At 39.2% G+C, this 18,858-nt stretch overlaps 1 protein-coding gene across 4 annotated transcripts in view; it reads right to left on the bottom strand.

Moving 5' to 3' along the window:
• Nucleotides 1-18,858, bottom strand: part of dync2h1 (dynein cytoplasmic 2 heavy chain 1) — an 88,100-nt gene that overhangs the window by 8,155 nt on the left and 61,087 nt on the right. For all 4 annotated transcript variants that reach the window (XM_061782211.1, XM_061782213.1, XM_061782212.1 and 1 more), the window contains 10 exons: nucleotides 18,674-18,799; nucleotides 16,411-16,521; nucleotides 14,902-14,971; nucleotides 14,697-14,782; nucleotides 13,450-13,525; nucleotides 13,078-13,292; nucleotides 12,153-12,257; nucleotides 8,918-9,034; nucleotides 7,892-7,999; nucleotides 7,315-7,416 (listed from right to left, as the gene is read on the bottom strand). In XM_061782211.1, the coding sequence (XP_061638195.1) occupies nucleotides 7,315-7,416; nucleotides 7,892-7,999; nucleotides 8,918-9,034; nucleotides 12,153-12,257; nucleotides 13,078-13,292; nucleotides 13,450-13,525; nucleotides 14,697-14,782; nucleotides 14,902-14,971; nucleotides 16,411-16,521; nucleotides 18,674-18,799 (1,116 nt within the window). The remainder of the gene's footprint in view (nucleotides 1-7,314; nucleotides 7,417-7,891; nucleotides 8,000-8,917; nucleotides 9,035-12,152; nucleotides 12,258-13,077; nucleotides 13,293-13,449; nucleotides 13,526-14,696; nucleotides 14,783-14,901; nucleotides 14,972-16,410; nucleotides 16,522-18,673; nucleotides 18,800-18,858) is intronic.

Here is an 18,858-nt window from a genome sequence, read left to right as displayed (position 1 = left end):
AATCTTATGTGGCACTGTGGTGCATGCATGCTTAGGTTTTTAGGTGCCTTCATTCGACAATTTGAAGTGAAGTAGCGGATCAATCACAAAAGTCACAAAAAATAATCATCATAATCCCAATAATCTTAAAACTGTAATTTCTGCAACTACCCTAACCAAATGCAAGGTTTGTTTACAGGGGCGTATCGCTTTCCTATTCATATGCTGTAAAGACAAAAGTATCAGTATCCTTGGCTACTCTGTTGAAGGGAACTGAAAATGATACATATAAAAAACCTCTAAATAATGTGGGTCACAATCTGCTCACTTTCATCCCAGGTGTTTGGTCTGACTGTGGCCAGGGATCTGTATGTATGAAGTTCTTCCACACCAAACTCATCCAAGCAGACCTTTATGAAACTTGATTTGTGGTTGTGGTTGTGCAGTCATGCTGGAACACAAAAGGGCTTTCCCCAAGCATAGAAGCAGAGAAGTGTGCAAAATGCTATGGTGAGATGAAGAATTATGATTCAAGGGGAAAAAGGGGGAAGTCCAACTCCTGGCTGTTTAATTAAACAAATGGGAAATGTCTCAGTACGTTTGTCTGTATGGTTTAAATGCAATCTATGAAATTCTAATTCTGGACCAACTGAATCTGATCATAAGGCACCAAATGATTGGTAACTGACTGGGTTGGCCTAGTTATCTGTTAGATAAATTGTAGAAGTTATCATTTATTTGCTTAGCTTGCATTAGTATTATGGACGATTTTAGATGTCTCGCTTTCGAAAAGATGACTCAGCATCATCCGATGGAAGGGCGCCTGGACCAAGGACGTGATCGGATGTGGTCGGGTCGGGACAAGTGTTGGTCCAATATTTTGTGTTGTGTCTTATTGCTTAGAACATTATGATTTGTAAATCCCTCCTATTTCAAATAAATGCAGGAGCGAGGGGGGGAGATTGTTTAGAGCGTGTTGAGAGACTGTGATCTGAACAATCTCCCATACGCCCTCCTCATGAGAAAAAGAAACCAGCGTCTTCATTCCTTTTGTGTCTATTATAATGTTGGGTAAGATAAATCCAACATTAAATTGGTCCTTCGAGCCGGATGTCAACACACCCGAGGATTCCAGTTGTGGAGCCGACTTCCAGTTAAGAGACCGTGGCCACGGCAAGTAAGACCCTTTACGGGACTGGTCTTCGTTCTCCTCAACTGGGATCTGAAGGTTGACGACAATCCACAGGATTGAAGACGAGTGGTGAGTTAAATTTTAAAAACAAATTTGGGGAAAAAAAGGATTAAAGAGTGAGTGAATTGCGCGACGAAGAAGTCTGCGGCAGAATAAACCTTGTGTAATACTAGTCACTGGCAAGTGGTCAAGATGGACGGTGGAGTCCGATAAATTCCGTGAGGACGGCGGGGTCCTGTACGTACTTAAATTCCGTATTTCTGTGTTTCCGTGTTTTCGTGTGTTTATAAAAACGTTATTAATATCGCGTGTATGTGTAAAAGTATGAATGTATAAGACTGGATTGTAAGTGACAACTGGGTTTGGAAGCAAAGGCAAGAATTCTCCGCCCCAATTGGGGTAGAAGCTTGAGAATTGCCAGAACTCAGACATTTATTGTCACCCTGTCATTTTTGAATAAAGTCAGTATTTAGGTCACTCTAGGTGCAAATGAACTGACTTCCAAATTCACAAAAATGGGAAATAACAACAGTAAACCGGATCCAAAAATAGGCCTAACATGTAAAGATTGGAAATATGTTCAACTCCAAAACCCTTCCAAAATAGAACATTTAAACACGTGGATAACCAAATACGGTTTCGCTGGCCAGCTAAATTCGCAAAAAATAGTTCAACTTCAAAACGAAATAAAGTGTCGACACAAAAATGATATATCACAAATACAAAAAGATGGATTTGACGACTTACGCTTCTGGTTAAACATGGCGTCTAAAAGAGAAAAAGGAAGGGAGAATAAGAAACACTTAACAAATGAACAAAAAGAGCAGGAAGGTAGACATAAAAATATGTTGTTTCAAAGACACGAAGATGACGAGACAGGACCAATAATAAGAATTAGCAAGAAAAAGATAATTGAAGAAAGTTGTAAAAAAAATGAGGAAACAAAAGCATCAGCACCCTTGTACCCGGTTTTGCCACCTCATGAACTTCCTCCAACTCAAGAGGCACAAACACAACAAATTTTACGATCAGGAGGGGTACAAATGAATTGGTCTAAAACTATGGTAGAAACATTTTCTCCCATTCCCAAAATAACAATAACGAGGGAGACATGGATTTATATCCAATGATTGAGGTGGCAAATCCAAATACACAAGAGGACCAGAAAGAAACTATTTTGGTCTATAGGACCTGGACTAATGAGGATGTGAAAAAGGCCGTAGCCGGCATCACACCTTATCAACAACAGTTAAAAAATGCTTTACATGCGAATTCGAAAGAACACATTAACAGATGGGTAGATAAACATTGGATAAACCTAGCAACTGGCCCTCTGGAGGAATATGTTAATCATGCCCTCCACGCAGAAAGAGTGTTAGACAAAAAACAAAAAGAGAAGATAGATGTCTTCCTCGACGAAGAAGCAGAAATATACTATCAAGGCAGAGAGAGAGATAATTTTAGAGGACGCGGCGGAGACCGTGGGAGAGTAAGATATGGTAGAAATCGAAATTATTATGATAATACCATCTGTTGGTGCTGTGGAAACAAAGGCCACATTGCACGTGACTGCCCTAAAAAATAAAAAAATAAAAATAAAAGAGAATACGGACAAACTACCGCATGACTAGGCCAGCCTGCTTCCCAACTCAACAAATCCTCTTGTGTAAACATTACAGAGAATGAGGAGGTGGATTTCAATTTACAGGACATTCTGAGTTTGGACACTGAAAAACCTGAAATAACCTTGTCAGTAAATGGGAAAGAAATGAACTTTCTTTGTGATACAGGAGCATTAGAGACCCACAGGGGAGAACTTGTAGAATGCCCATTTTCGAAGTCCCGGAGTGCCCTGTGAATTTGTTGGGAAGAGATGGCTTATTCCAACTAGGACTTGTACTCAAACATGAATTAAACATAAATTAAAAAGAGAGGACCTCTATGTAACACTGGAAAACAGAGAAAGTACATTCTATTACACAATCGATATCCCAGACAAACCACCGTTAAACATGGGAAAGGCCCTGTTGTCTGCAGCCTTGCAGTTTATCACAAAAATAGAAGATAAAAAAGAATGTGATGAGCTGCAGTAATACAGAGAGCAGCATGCGTACCAAACCCACGCACATTGTTAAATTCATTAAGACCAGACGCTACTGTGTTTACAGTAGTGGACATAAGTAATGCATTCTTTTCAGTATCAATAGAAAATAACAGTCAATTTTGGTTTGCATTCACATTTGAGAAAAAAAATATATACATTTACTAGATTACCGCAAGGTTACTGTGAAAGTCCAACTAATTATTCACAAGTTATGACAACACGCATGTCTTCTGGCATCTACAGATGGAGAGACATGCAAAGGTTCATTGACTTTACTGCATCATCTAACAGAAGAGGGACATAAAGTTAACAAAAATAAATTGCAATGATGTAAAAGACAAGTCAAATATCTAGGCCATAATTTAAGTATAGGAGGAAAGACTATATTAGAAGACAGGAAAGCTATAGTCTTAAAAAATCCTAAACCACAGACAAAGAAACATATAATAATCATTTTTAGGTCTGACAAATTATTGTAGAGCATGGATTCCAAACTATGCAGAAATTGTTGCACCATTGTCAAAATTAATGTATGAAAACAACCTTAAAATGACATCACCTGTTTAATGGAGTACAGAGGCAGAAAAGGCCTTCTGTGACATTAAACAACATTTGGTGTCCAGTGCTGCGCTAGGCCTTCCAAATTGAATGATAAAACATTCATTCAAATGGTAGATTGTAAAAGCTATTGCTTGACCTCCGTACTTACACAACAATACGGTGATAAGCTAAGACCAATAGCTTATTTTTCAACTAGAGAGCAGTTCACCCTTAAGGTCCCACATACAGTATCTGCTCTCCTATTGCAAACCAATATGGCGTTTTTATCACCTGCAAGACATTTATTCAAAATGGGCTGCTATATTGAGCCATGCTGTGTCACATGTCTCAACCGGAGGGATGGTGGCACAGATAGATTGACACTTTACAGCCCTAAAAAAATAGCAGAAAGAAACACGTGGGTTCATTTAACACACTGTAAAAGAGTCATTTTAGCTGAGTACTCAAATAGGGAAGGTGAGCAAAAGTCTGATAACGGAGCGGGAGCAGATGTGTCGATTCTGAAAACGCTTGCTGGTCAGTGAAGAAAAAAGACACCAACCCTTTTAGTGAGAACTCAGCAGAAAGGCACACCCACGTTGGTTATGAGATTCGCTAAGTTGTTACGTAGCAACTTTGGCTACTATGATGTTGGTTTTGTTTTTGTGGTACATGGGACGTCCCACCCTCAATGATAAAACCCATTTTTTAGATAGAAAATCACCTACCAACTGGACCAATATGACGAACCCAATAATAAACAAAATTTTTTTAATCATTAACTCGTATCAAAAGGAGTACAGCTGATGATCAAAATTGTGGGCATGGCCTCCAAATGCGGCAAAACGGTTAAATATTTTGTGCCCCCAAAATCAAGCTGCTTTAATTATAATTCCATATGCGGCTCTCACCAATGATGCTCAAGAGAATGGGCAGAATTGGGGATTTGGATATGACTGGTATGCAACTATAGGCTTTGGATGGGAACACCTCATTGGTGAAACAGGTTATGATTGGTCCAGTTGGTCAAAAAGAACAGCAAAAGAACATAGAAAGAAATTTAACCTAAGCAAAACGGTCCATAGTTTAATATTGAAATACGAATCAAATCACCCAATGTGTTTGATAGTGAGCTTGTGGGCATATACTGGCGGAAAAGATCCCCACTTCCAAGTAGCATTGTGTTATGGGAACCATGTTAAACCAGAAATGCCATTAAAAACTTCAAAGAAAGGTGGACAAATTTTAATGGTTAACAACATAACTACTGATGATTGGTTCCTTGTTGTCACAGGAGTTTCAGGACAAAATAATAATTGGTTACTATTGGTGGAACAAGCAGCAAATGTAACGAGAAAAGATTGTGTAATTTGCATGGGTCCCGGGCCTTTGTTGCGCATAGTTCCGGCACAATTATCACAAGATTGTATTATTCCATTCATGAACGCTACTGTACCAACTAAGAGGTGTAAATCATGGGATCCTATATATCCCGTAACAGAAGCAGATAAACACAAACCGATGTTTTCTACTTTAGTAGCACCAAATAATTTCACTTGTATAAACATGATTAGTAAAGGGAAAAAATTAGGACCACTGAACGACACACAGTGTAAAGTAATCTTAAAAGTCGGACCAAATTTTGTGCCAGTGTCACGGAGCGACATCTGGTGGTGGTGCGGAGATGATAGACTGTTTGATAGATTACCTAAAGATATATCTAGATTATGCGCTATTATCACTTTGATATTGCATGTGTCAGTATACCCTATGCCTGTTCAAGATTTAATGGAAAGGGCACTAATGTTTTTGTCCAATCTAGAACAAAAAAGAGATTTGTCCTGGCAGGGGCAAAATAATCCAACATACATCGACGCCATAGGTGTTCCTCGTGGGGTGCCGAATCAATACAAATTGGCTGACCAAGTCGCAGGAGGATTTGAGTCTTTCATATGCTGGTGGTGTACGATTAATAAAAATGTTGATGGGATAAACTACATCCACTTCAATGTACAGAGATTAGGAAATTGGACTCGGAGTGGGTTGGAAGCTGTGCACGAGCAGCTCAACGACGTTCCAAGACCGCATAGCTGTCGACATGCTCCTCGCAAGAGAGGGAGGTGTTTGCGGTATGTTTGGAGAACAAACAATACTGCTTCAGATGGCAGCTTGACCAGAGCCATCCATGGTCTACGGACCCTCAATCAACACTCCTTGTGGGACAGCTCGGATGGACGTTTTTGGTAAATATAAAACCCTAATTTCACCAATATTGATATCAATTGCTGTTTTTGCAGCCATTCTGACATTATGTGGATGTTGTTGTATCCCATGCATTCGGGCATTAATCAGTAAATTAATCACCACAGCCAAAACCCCCATGGAGAAATCGTATGGAGCTGATGTATCCATTACTGTATGATGATAATGATGATTATGATGATAATGATGATTTTGCTTTAACTGATTTGTTTCCTGATACAGATGATTACGATGTTTAAACTACAACATTCATATATGACAAGTTTACTCTGAGTGTAAATGTATTTGTTTCATAAAAATGATTCTACAGTTAAAAATCGAAATGAAGTGACTGTAAGATGATATGAGAATTTGTGCAAATACATGATAAACAGGAGGGAAATGTTAGATAAATTGTAGAAGTTATCATTTATTTGCTTAGCTTGCTTTAGTATTATGGACGATTTTAGATGTCTCGCCTTCGAAAAGATGACTCAGCATCATCCGATGGAAGGGCGCCTGGACCAAGGACGTGATCGGATGTGGTCGGGTGTTGGTCCAATATTTTGTGTTGTGTCTTATTGTTTAGAATACTATGTCTGGGAAAAACCCTCTTATTATCAAATATTTTGTGTTGTGTCTTATTGCTTAGAACATTATGATTTGTAAATCCCTCCTATTTCAAATAAATGCAGGAGCGAGGGGGGGAGATTGTTTAGAGCGTGTTGAGAGACTGTGATCTGAACAATCTCCCATACGCCCTCCTCATGAGAAAAAGAAACCAGCGTCTTCATTCCTTTTGTGTCTATTATAATGTTGGGTAAAATAAATCCAACATTATCATACAGGTGTGGACAAACAACGGGCAGTGTTTTGGAGTTATAATAAATAGGTATACTGTACAAAACCCTGGCACCTGTGTCCCAGTTTCCCCTTTTCTTTCTCATACTTGAATCCTATTTAGTCAATACACACAGCTCTGATGTGTGTTGAAAAGTCCTAAAGTTATGTATAGGTTAACTTTCTATTCGACACACTGCAGCAGATCCAACAAGGTTTGGACCTGCAAAAAACATCTGGGCTGCAACCATCCTCAAAAATGCCATGCTTGGAAAGGAATGGTTTGTGCCAGAGTTGGAGAAAGCAATAATGGGATTATGACTGTAATTTTAAACTCCCGCTTAAAGTTTTTCGGAACCGCTAATCCTGTTCAGGATAAAAGGGAAGCTAAGAACTATCACAGATACCTTCCACTTACCTCCTGATTGAGCAAAGCAGTTGCCAGTTTTTGGACCTTGGGAGTGAGAAGCTCAGTCCCTCTAATCACCTTGCTCAAGGCAGCGAGGGATTGGTGGATACTCTGCAACAACAACCACAGTTTACAGCACATACCACCTTTTATATGTAATTACATTGGTGTAATCCTGTGATTGTGATAGTCAAATTTATGTATGGCGGTGATCGTCTCCTGTTTGTATTTGGCACATTAACTGTATATATGTTATGTGTAAATTGCAAAACATATCGTTAGCCTAAAAGCATAACTGCCCAACCGATTTTTTTTTAACATATTTTGGAAAACAAGAAAACAACAAATTCTACAAACAGGAAGAGTCCAGTTCCTGCAATTCAACTTTTGCAGATTACTATGATCTGGATGACTGAATCTACACAGACAAAAACAACAACAACAACACAATTTTTAGCAAGCACGTTGTTTTTTTGTTTTTTTTATTGCTATTGTGACAATGTTATTTAAAAATGACAATTTTGCTATTAGGCTAATGTTATGTTATTTAATTGGAGCATCTCTTAATGATGGCTGTCTTACACACCTGAACCAAACGAACGGCGTTGAACTGCTCCAGCACAATGAATGACAGTACTGGGGACGCATGTTGATCTGTAGGTGGCGTGACCTTCAGTTGGATCAGTGCAGAACCCTAAAAAAGTTTTATGGTAGCCAGACAGAAATATGTTGCACTGAAACGATGGGACAAGTATCACATTTGTTGTTATTTCATAACTATTTAAAACAAAGAAACACAGAAACAAACAAAAACAATCCTCCTGTTACTATAAATTATCATGGTTGGTATTTAAAAACATTCTCTTTAATTAAAAATTACCATTCTTGGTATTTTAGATGGAACATGTAAGAGTTTTAACGTTCATTTCAAGTTTTTACATTGTCCCAGTTCTTGTTCTGTTTTGATAATTTTATCAAGCAATCTGGGTTAGTTGTTGTGTACCCCAATTTATTATTTTTTTCCCCTGAGTCACGTTCATGTTCAGAAGCTGGAGCCTAAGGTTAGAGGCCGGTTAAGCCTTGTAATAATCGCCTGTCAATCACAGGAAAATTATGAATGGAGCATTGAGTGGGAATTGATCCCATGAACATTTGCATTGAAGGTCAGCTATTATTCTGATTCGCTGCATAATTTTCACAAATTTGAGAGACAGAAGACTCGGCAGTTAACAATGTATGTTAATTCATGACATCCTGCACATTTTTTATTCATACTGCCAAAGAAGTTGGGAAATAAAGTGTACAATGTAGCGTCTTGGTTTTTACAAAGAGGGACTTCTATCGTGTCATCAGAGTATTGTGGGATGTTGACTTAGCAGAAGTGCTAAACAAAATGTTCCACTATGCTGTCTGTCTTCATTGTAAAACAGTTTCTTATTTTAGATAATCTAATGAGTTCAGTATGAGGCAAATATTTGTACACACATTTTCATCTGATAGCATGAGGAAGTGTGTCCAACCTTTTGGATTTCTTAAAACAGTGAATGATATCCAAGACTATGATTGCACTCTGCACCTTTCAAGAAAATGAATAAATGGTGAAGAAATTAACCTTGTTGAGTTTCTTCCACAAGTTGAGGATGGGTGAAAGTCCATTAGACCAGAGCTCCCTGTCAAACTTTGACCCTGTTGCCACTGAGCGGCTCATCACACGAAGTTGGGAAATCACCTATAAACCAATGACAAACAACATGTTAATGCTTGTTACTTACTAATTGGTTGCTGTTTGCAAAGTTCCTCGTATAAGGACAGTTTTGGTCTGTTGTGTGATGATGAGATGATGATGATTTACAGGATACCCCCATTATTCACGGGGGATAGGGAATAAGCCCTGCCGCAAATAGCGAAAAAACGTGAGTCATTAATCAAGTAAGTCAATCCTCGGCTCTTTCACTGTTCTTACGTTGCGGTCCTGCTGAATTGCAGATTTTTATTGCAGTTGTTACTCTCTTTTATACTGTTTGTACAATATTTTTGTTATCTATTGCTCTTGCTCTCTCCCTCTCAATATAGTATATGTGTTTAGGCCTGCCATGATAGCAAATGTTTTAGAACAATATATTTTCCCAAAAACCTTCACAATAAACGAGTATTGTTGATGTTTTTTTTTATGCCACTGATATAATGATATGAGAGCATAATAAAGAGCTGTATACATCTTACCAATTCTGCCCTGGCAATCAAATATATGAGCACAACTGTGTAATGTTCTCTCATTTATGAAATAAAAGTAGGGCTGCATTTCACAATAAGAGCAAGTAAATGAAAAGAGAATGTTATACGTGTTCAAATAAAGTGCCTAACTTAAGAAAAATATAAAGGTTTTGAATTTTCTTTTTGGCACTTTTTTTAAATGTTCCCTTGCTTTATCTGTCATTTTCTGATCTTTCTCCGATCTTTTCTCTTTTGGTTATGGTGTGGGTCCGTATGGGACTGTTTCTGGGTCCGGGCACGGAATGCAGTCCGCCAGTTAGTGACCTGTTTAAAACAATGTCGCCAGGATCGAGCGAGCCAGAGCGAGCTGTTTAGCTCCTTAGCTTGCTAGCTAGTTAGCTCCCGGGCTAATGAACGTAATAAATTGTTAACTTTCCCTAAAGTGTCCCAGTTGTGTGCATCAATCTATTCAAAGCCATTCTGTCAGCGGCTCGCTGCATCGCGAGCAGGGCGCCGGGTGTTACCACAACAACGAATATTTATCGAGTCCGGAAAAAATGTTTCTGTAGTGTGAAACGATAACCTACCCTCCTCTGCTCATTCATATCATTTTACATTACCCTTAAATGGCTTGAAGATTAATTGATTTTTGAAAAAATACGCCAAAGTGTGCATGTACATGTATACACGGCAAAGACTCTCTGTAACTTCTACTAACAACCCAGGTCAAACTAAGCTCCTCCCAGACATACAAAGATGTTAGTCTCTCGGTTGAGATGTACAGCAAACACAAATAACACTCTTCCTTTTTTCTTTTTTAGAATCAATCAAATGTCAGCAGAGAAAATGTTAAGTTTCCATCCATTGTTTTGGTTAAGACAGATTCCTGGAAAATTAAAAAGACATGGCGCACATATTCAGGTTTAGAGGGGGAAAATGGCCAAACTCCAAATGCAACTCATAAGAGATCCTTCCACAACCCATCAAACATGCTTATCTTCAGACTTAGAGGACCGTATTGTGCTTTCTTTCACATAGAATAAAGATGTGTGTAAATGTGAAGGTGCATCTGAGGAAGACAAGTGTTGGTGATAAATGGCTTCCATTAGGTCCACACAAACTCCTTAAACCACCTGCTTGATCTTCTTTGCTCAGGTGATTAAGTGTGTGTCTGTGGGTTTCATACTGCATGTGTATGCAAGCATACGTGTTTGCACTATATCCTTCATTTGTTCTCAAACTGCTGAATCTCCTTTCTGCCATGAAGAGTAAAAGCACCTCACATAATAGACCAATCACTGAACTCACTCTCAAAAGTCTAATTCCATTCTTAGCAAAGTAATCACTGCAACCATCATCAAATATGCATGTAATGTTGTTCAAGAAGTCAAAGGCCTAAGAGCATTTCACAACATCCCAAAACCAATTTAGTAGATCAGTCCCTGACATTCTTGATAATGCTAAGTTGAACTATGTTACCGGCGGCCACAATATCCCCATTTTGTCCAAAAGGTAGTGCGGCGTAGAGGTTTGGCCATTTCTTTCCCACTGCATTCAAGTCTTGCTAAGTTTTCACAACCTGTCACATTTGCCCAGCCCATCTCCCTTCGTTGTCTCGCGACTGTACCGTTTTGTCCAGGTGGTCGAAAACGGGGCTGCCATCGCTACCAGGAAGCATAGTGTGAACGTGGCATAGCCAATTTTAGGTTATTGTGATTGTTTAGGAAACAAAAGATAGACAAACAGTTTTTTGAAGATCTCCCCTTCGAGCCACATTACTAGTGAACATTTAAAAGTTTTGTGCCTGTGCAAAGGGGGTTTCATCTCATAGTACGATAAATAACAGCAGATGGCTGCTGCTTGATAGGATTGTTTTGAGACTGCTGAATGTTTTCTTGTTGCTGCGCTGCATAGCTGCACTGCATCATTCCAAGAGGGGTCTCTAATGCTAAACCTTGTGTCTTGGATCTGTAGCTGTCCTTTGAGTGTATCAAATAAATTGGTTCTAAAAAAATTACAATACTTCTCGACCAGCTCTGAAATTGTGAAAAATGTCCAGAGAGACAAACACGGTGACAAACAAGTTAGTGACTAATTAGCTGTTGGCTAACCAGGTAGCTTACCAAAGTGCCACATCCTTGATGTCATGTCATTGTGTCATGTGTTAAGATATATTGTTGTTGTAGAGTATTATGGCCTCAAAATTTAGAGACAAGCACATATATGGTGGATACTGCATGTTTTTGTGCTGGTTTGATCACGCCATGGATGCGCTACCCAGTATTACTGCTTCATTGTCTTCTCATAACAAATTCATTCATTAAATGTTCCAGCTGTTAGAATTTGTGCAAACAGACAAAACAATATATATATATATGTTGTGAAGGTAGCACATGATCACAAGACCATCACAAGGGCAACATTGCTTGTAATTTGTTTTTGTACCCTTGAAACCCGAAGCTGAAACTTGATGATTTTCATGTTATTATTGAGAAGGTATGCGATTAAAAGTGGAGGGACAGTGTCAGTTATACAGCGGAAATGGGGAATACGTGTGTATAAGTGAGCATATTGCGTACATGTGGGGCAATCAGGCAAGAATGTGTACGGCCATGTGGGTGTTTGATAGGCACCTGGGAGCTGATAATTCTCTGGGAGGTCCTTTCTATGTTAGCAGGCAGACCAAAGAATGCAGGCCTGTCATCCTCTGGGAGATTCTCCACAACTCCACGGTAGTCCTGAGGTCACACAAACATGCACACATACACACTTGTGTGGATAAGATTACAGTAATAATAGTACTTATACAAACAATACAATAATACAACATGTTAAGGGAGAAACATTTTTGCTATGTGGGAGAAAACACAGTACAACGTAATTTGAATTATCTTTGATTACAAGTATTGGTTTCAGAATTCCACATCCACTAACAATCATGTACTAAGCTTGCACAACACAAGCTGGTTAGGTCATACAATGGAGCATTTTTGTATTTTTAAGCAAGCAAGATGTGAACTAAATGTTTTGTTATGTGGGAGAGCAGACAGCTTAAGTATCCTTGATTACAAGTTTTGGTGACATAACTTGACAAAGGTCCACTAACAATATGTAAAAAACATACATACCAAAAGCTTAGTTCCCACGTTAGTTGTTACTTTCCTTGCAAATTCACACCACATATTTCCATATTGACTTTTTTTCTTTCCATATGGCTCCTCAACTTTTAAGTGGCTAAAACAACATGCACTTTCAAAGACACCAAGAGGTGTGAGTCAGTGATATAAGCTTAGGTGGCTTCTAGAAAGAAGCCCCCCCCCCCTTAAATGCCCTTTACTTTGCCACTGCAGCAGATTTCATTTAGGATACAGATACACTAAATTGTAGCATTTGCTTCCAGAAGCAAAAGTGAAAGGGTTCCTATTTATATTTCTCTTTAGCAGGATTTAATTTTTGGACTGCTTAAAGGGGGTGTTACATAAGAGGACCTCCATCTTAGCAACTGTAAATTAAAATGTCTGCCTGCAAATTATTTGTTGCGTAATCCCCTCAACCTACCAAGATAGAGCAAGAATTTGGAAGGCTGATCTGAGGCGGAAGGAAGCGTGCTCCTTTGCTCTTTCCGGCTGAGAGGGAGGAGAAGAGTCGTGCAGAGAAGAATTGCTCCAGGTAAGAGCGCAAGATGCGGAGGTCAGATGGGTTGTCAATGCGTCCGCCATAGATGGCACTCGCCAACAGGCCATGGACAAACTCCCACTGAAAAGGCTTACCACCTGAAAGATATTAGAACACACACAAAAAATCCTGAAGTGCAAACAGAATGCAAGCGTACAATCATTTACAAGCATACTGCAGCTAAACAAGGTCTAATGTCCCAGAAACTGTAATGTTCGCTCGATCAGAGAGCAGAGGTTTAAAAGGGCCTCCTACCTTCAAAAAGTCTGTCGATGATTTCAAAGCCAGCACGCAGGTCTGATAAAGAAAACTCATAGAACTTAGTCCAACCCTAAAAAAAGAGGGTAAACATTACATATTGCTTCAACTGATGTATTCATGTATTAAATTGCTTTCTTTTGTTTATTCATAAAATAGTATGGTTAAATGTGAACATTTCCTCTTAACACATTCACTCCCATTGACGGCTTTACAAGTCAAATATCTATGTTAACTGGGAAGGCTGGCAGTGAATGAGTTAATGCCACTTGATCATGTTTGCTTGATTCATGATGTATTTATTGGCTAGAAAGACGTTTGCACGTTTTATGGGTGTTGGTGGGGAGGATCATAGGGACGGTGCAGGAACAGGATTCTTGCCTGACCTGACCTGGCTTGACCTAGTGCTAACACAATGGAGTTGTCCAGGCTGGTCCACCAATATTATTGGTCCACCAAAGAAAGATCTACACAAAGGCAAAGTTCTTATTTTGAGATAAAATTACAACATATTGGTCCTAATTGTTTATGGGTACTTTGACTTCCTCTTACATTCTAAAAACATGCACATTCGGTTATTTAACGACCCATACAATTGTCTTTAAGTGTAAATGTGAATGGTAGTTTGTCTATATGTTCCCTGTGATTGACCTTTCACCCAAAGTCAGCTTGTATAAACTCCAGCTCACCCATGATCCAAACAGGATACGAAGTACAATACAGATACATAGACGGTGCTATATTGAATTACCTTGCAAGTAAACTTCACTTAACATCAGCAGTTCGTGGCCAAATTTTTTCACACATTCACAACAGTGAATCAGCGCATAGAAGGTCAAGACAATAACACTGAATACTCAGCAAAGGAAAATAGTTTCGTAGACAGCGTCCATAAAAAAGCACATAGACACATACAAATGCTTGCACATACACAAATGTGCACGCACACAGACACACGCACACATGCACGCACAGTATCTACAACACTGACAGACCTAGAAAAATAAATTACCGGAGCGTTAAAACATAGCTGGGTGTTTTCTGAGCATTTACTGAAAGCAAATCAGCAATGGTAGTCTTCGTGTTGATGCTGCAGGGGACTGTGCTTGCATGTTCAGTAATTCCTGATGTAATTCATTTCTGCATGTTGTCTCCCAACTAAAATGTTAAGTTGTAGTTTGTTCTTATGCATGTATGTTATTGTGCAATATTTCTACAACCGTGTTTGTGTGTGTGAATTCTACCTGAGGTATGTAGTTACGTCTCTCTTGGCAGACAGCATGGAACCAGGCTAGACAGAAGAGAGACTGGGCTCGGGCCAGAATACCGCCTAAACAAAAATAATTGGCTCCCCATTTAATAGCAGCATTAATGTCATAATAATAATCTATTAGTTGAGCTCAATGTTACTGTAAAATACCAAAGCAGATTTCAACAATAAAATGTCACCTTTACTGATCTGTTCCGGTGTCCAGGACTCATAGGTTCTCAACAAGTTCCTCTTCAGCCCAGGGGGATCCTAGATACAGGTATAGGTAGGGAGTTGAGTGTGTGTGTGTGTGTGTGTGTGTGTGTGTGTATATATATCCATCCATCCATTTTCTGAGCCGCTTCTCCTCACTAGGGTCGCGGGAGTGCTGGAGCCTATCCCAGCTAACATCGGGCAGGAGGCGGGGTACACCCTGAACTGGTTGCCAGCCAATCGCAGGGCACATACAAACAAACAACCATTCGCACTCACAGTCACACCTACGGGCAATTTGGAGTCTTCAATTAATGGATGTTTTTGGGATGTGGGAGGAAACCGGAGTGCCCGGAGAAAACCCATGCAGGCACTGGGAGAACATGCAAACTCCACACAGGCGGGGCCTGGGATTGAACCCGGGTCCTCAGAACTGTGAGGCTGACGCTCTAACCAGTCATCCACCGTGCCGCCGTGTATATGTATGTGTATATATATATGTGTGTGTGTGTGTGTGTGTGTATGTATGTATGTGTGTGTGTGTGTGTGTGTATATATATATATATATATATATATATATATATATATATATATATATATATGAAATGACCACAATGTATCCTACTGGCCATCGAATGTGAAAATGAAAAATGTTCAAATGCTTAATTCAGAGTAGGACAAAAGGAAAGTTAGAGTGCCGTTGCTCCACTGAGTGCAAACATTGTTAAGTTACAGTTTGATAAGCCCTTTAAAACTTTTGACAAATGACAATGTGGCAACAACTTAATTTTGAGAAAGCCTCTTTGGTCTATGTTGAGATTTGTAGTGCTCTATTTAAAACAACAACATGAATGAGTTCCATCGATCCATCCATTGTCAACACCGCTTATCCTGGTTAGGGTCGCTAGAGCCTATGAGTTCCAAATAAAACTGCAAAATGTGAAAAAATAAAATAGAAGCCCTGCAGTACACACATTTAGTTAATCACCTTAAAGCTCAAATATGATATGATCAATTGAGTGACTTTCTAAACCACCCAAACAATGCATTCACATAAAAGACACGCTTGCACTTTTGAGTTGATGAGATATATAAGATGTGGCTCCTTGTGACAGTCTGTCGGCTAAAAGAGAAAGATGGAGAGACAACCACAGAGGAGCAGGTTATGCTGCATGCATGGTTGCTAAAGCAGCTTTTCCCTTGAGCAGTACGCTCATGAGTAACACACCATGAATTAAAGTATGCCTCACTAACACGCACACTCTGCATACCATCTCTGGCCAAAAATACTGCAACTATATAATGTGGCTAAACTGTATGTACAGCAAATGACTGTTTAAAAAAGATTGCTTCACCATCACATTATATTACAACCCCTAATTTACACCAATAACCAACCAGCGGCAAAGATAGACATATTCAACAGCTACTGGAACCCAAAAGTAATACAGGTAGTGTTAAACATTGCGTATGGAGAAGAATGTGATCGTGTGTACCTCATAAGTGATTTTGAGGCTGGACTGCAGCAGTATGGGAGGAAATCGGGGGTGAAGCTCCGATGTCAACCAGAGACGGAAGCCTTCTTTGGGACGAAGCACATTTAGCTCCTGTGGTACATATTTAGAAATATAGTGTGTATACTTGTTTTCTATGATTATTCATTTGTTATCCTACAATGCAGTATAGCTACTGTCTGAACATACCAAAAGAGGTTTAAAAAATTTGTTCTGGCTTTTTAATTATGCATGTCACATGCCCATCCACAGTCACACTATGGACAAGTGGTTAGCACAGACAATTGTAGGATGGCCATTCACATTTACGTTTCGGCCACAGATGAGCTGGAGCCTATCACAGCTGAAAACCAATATTCACACTCACATTCATACATATTGACAGTTTAGTCTCCATATAACCAACATTTTTTTGGGTGGGGGGTATATGTGAGGAAGCTGAAGAATAAAAAAAACAAAAAAAACACAAAAAACAACAACACATAAGCACTGGAAGAACATGCAAACATGTTCTCAGCATGTCTCATCCAGGTATTACACCTCACAGTCTCACTTCTTGCATTATCCCCCCACATCTTGTTTTCTTTCTCAAACACTCAGGGTTAAAAATAGCATGGCCACAAGGTGACACCTTAGGGTGTTTCATGCGCAGACTTTCTTCCAATCAATATGTTCCTCTCTCATTTGAAATTCACATTAATGCACACGGTCACAGAAAAACAAACGCAGGAACTGACCTCCCTTTAAGAAAACGTGTCTCTATGTGAGAGACATGGATACATGGATTAATAGCTAGAGTTAAGTGGTAAGACAGGACTTTAGTTATCTTTGCACCTAGCTAGTGCTTATGGAGGCTCTGTACATCTTTGTCCATTTTCCTCCTTTCATTCATCATCTTCCATCTTAACTTCTTTTCTCACACTGCCCCCATCATTCCCTCATCACAGCAGTTTTTCATTTCAAGCCAGACTACCATCAGACTTCATTCACTGATGGGTAAGAGGGAGCGATGAAGAGAAACAGAAGGAGGGTATAAGGTTCCCAGGCTATGTGTTACTGTTAGAAAATAGCTTTAGATGATATCAAGGACGTAGAACACAAGTGAGGGAAATACAAGAAAAAGCTTTATTCTGTACTGTGAGCACCACCGGTGGACTGACGGCTCCGTTGATAAATATTTTCCCTTTTTTGATATTGTAGTTAGTCGTTGTGTGCATTTTAGTTATGGATAGTTATTAATATAGTGTGTTTTGTCTGTTTTATTAGTTATTACTAAAACAAAGGATGTAAATTGGTCTTCACTTATGAAATGCACCATGACTGAATCAAGTGTCCTGGTTATTGACTTGCCTCATGTTCACAAGCACTGTAGTTTGTTAATGATAAATATCTATTGCCTGACCATAAATAGCATAGTGTGCAAAAGTATGTTAAGAGCTGGTTATCGTGAAAAAAGTAACTATTGGCAGTTAAATCAAAGTAACTGTAATCTGACTCCTCTAATATAAAAAGTAACACGTTAGATTATTTATGATGTCACCAGACCACATTTTGGGACAACGTAATTGTTACCGGCATCATTATGTGCTACCACTAATCAAAACACAGCATTCTGGTTAATATTGCGTTCGTGAAATAAGAATTAAACAGTTTGAACAGGTTCCAATTATTATGTCAGAAATCTCCAGCATACACAGAGACTCAGCTAAACTGTTTTCCAGGTTTGGTCACGTGACGTTAATTTTGGTCGCCAACAGATGGTGCTATTGCCCAAAATGGCGACCCCCACTGAGATTACTGGAGATTGATGAATTATTCAGTCTAATTTTTATTTCACAAATGCAATACTATCCAGTACACCGTGTTTTGTTTAGTGGTGGCACATACAATTTATTCTTGCAACAAGAAAAAAAAAATGGAGGGGTTAAATCCCCTTTGGGATTGTATGGTTTACACAGCTTCACAGTTCTACTGCATGCAAAATGCAGTAATTCTCTGTGTGACGTCAACCAAAATCCCATGATGTAGTGGAAGCTGTAGTTAATTACTATAAAATCACTTTGAAGCATTTTACTGCGAGGTATGTGGTAAATAACTAGAATTTACAGGAATGTCTAACAGTGTAGAGATAAAAAAGTGGAGTCTAATGTCTGGAACACATATGCCTTACATAACAACAAGTGCACTTAATCTAAAAAGAAATATCACACAAGAACAGACACCAACAACATGACAGAGTGCTTACTTTTTCTAGCAGAGGTAACCATGCTGTGACAAGATGAAGGTTTTTCAAGCAAAGCCACTCTCCGTTTCGGGAACATTCTCTGAGTGTGGCCAAGGCCACGTCAGCTTGTCCCTGACCCATCGAGATCTGGGCAGACGGAGAGCCACACTTAGGCAGGGTACCAAACAAAGGAAATGGGATGGAAA

The sequence above is a fragment of the Phyllopteryx taeniolatus genome, chromosome 8 (assembly GCF_024500385.1).
Source record: "Phyllopteryx taeniolatus isolate TA_2022b chromosome 8, UOR_Ptae_1.2, whole genome shotgun sequence".
Taxonomy (NCBI): domain Eukaryota; kingdom Metazoa; phylum Chordata; class Actinopteri; order Syngnathiformes; family Syngnathidae; genus Phyllopteryx; species Phyllopteryx taeniolatus.
The sequence above is the reverse complement of the archived record's forward strand: the minus strand, read 5'-3'. Positions and strand labels throughout refer to the sequence as shown.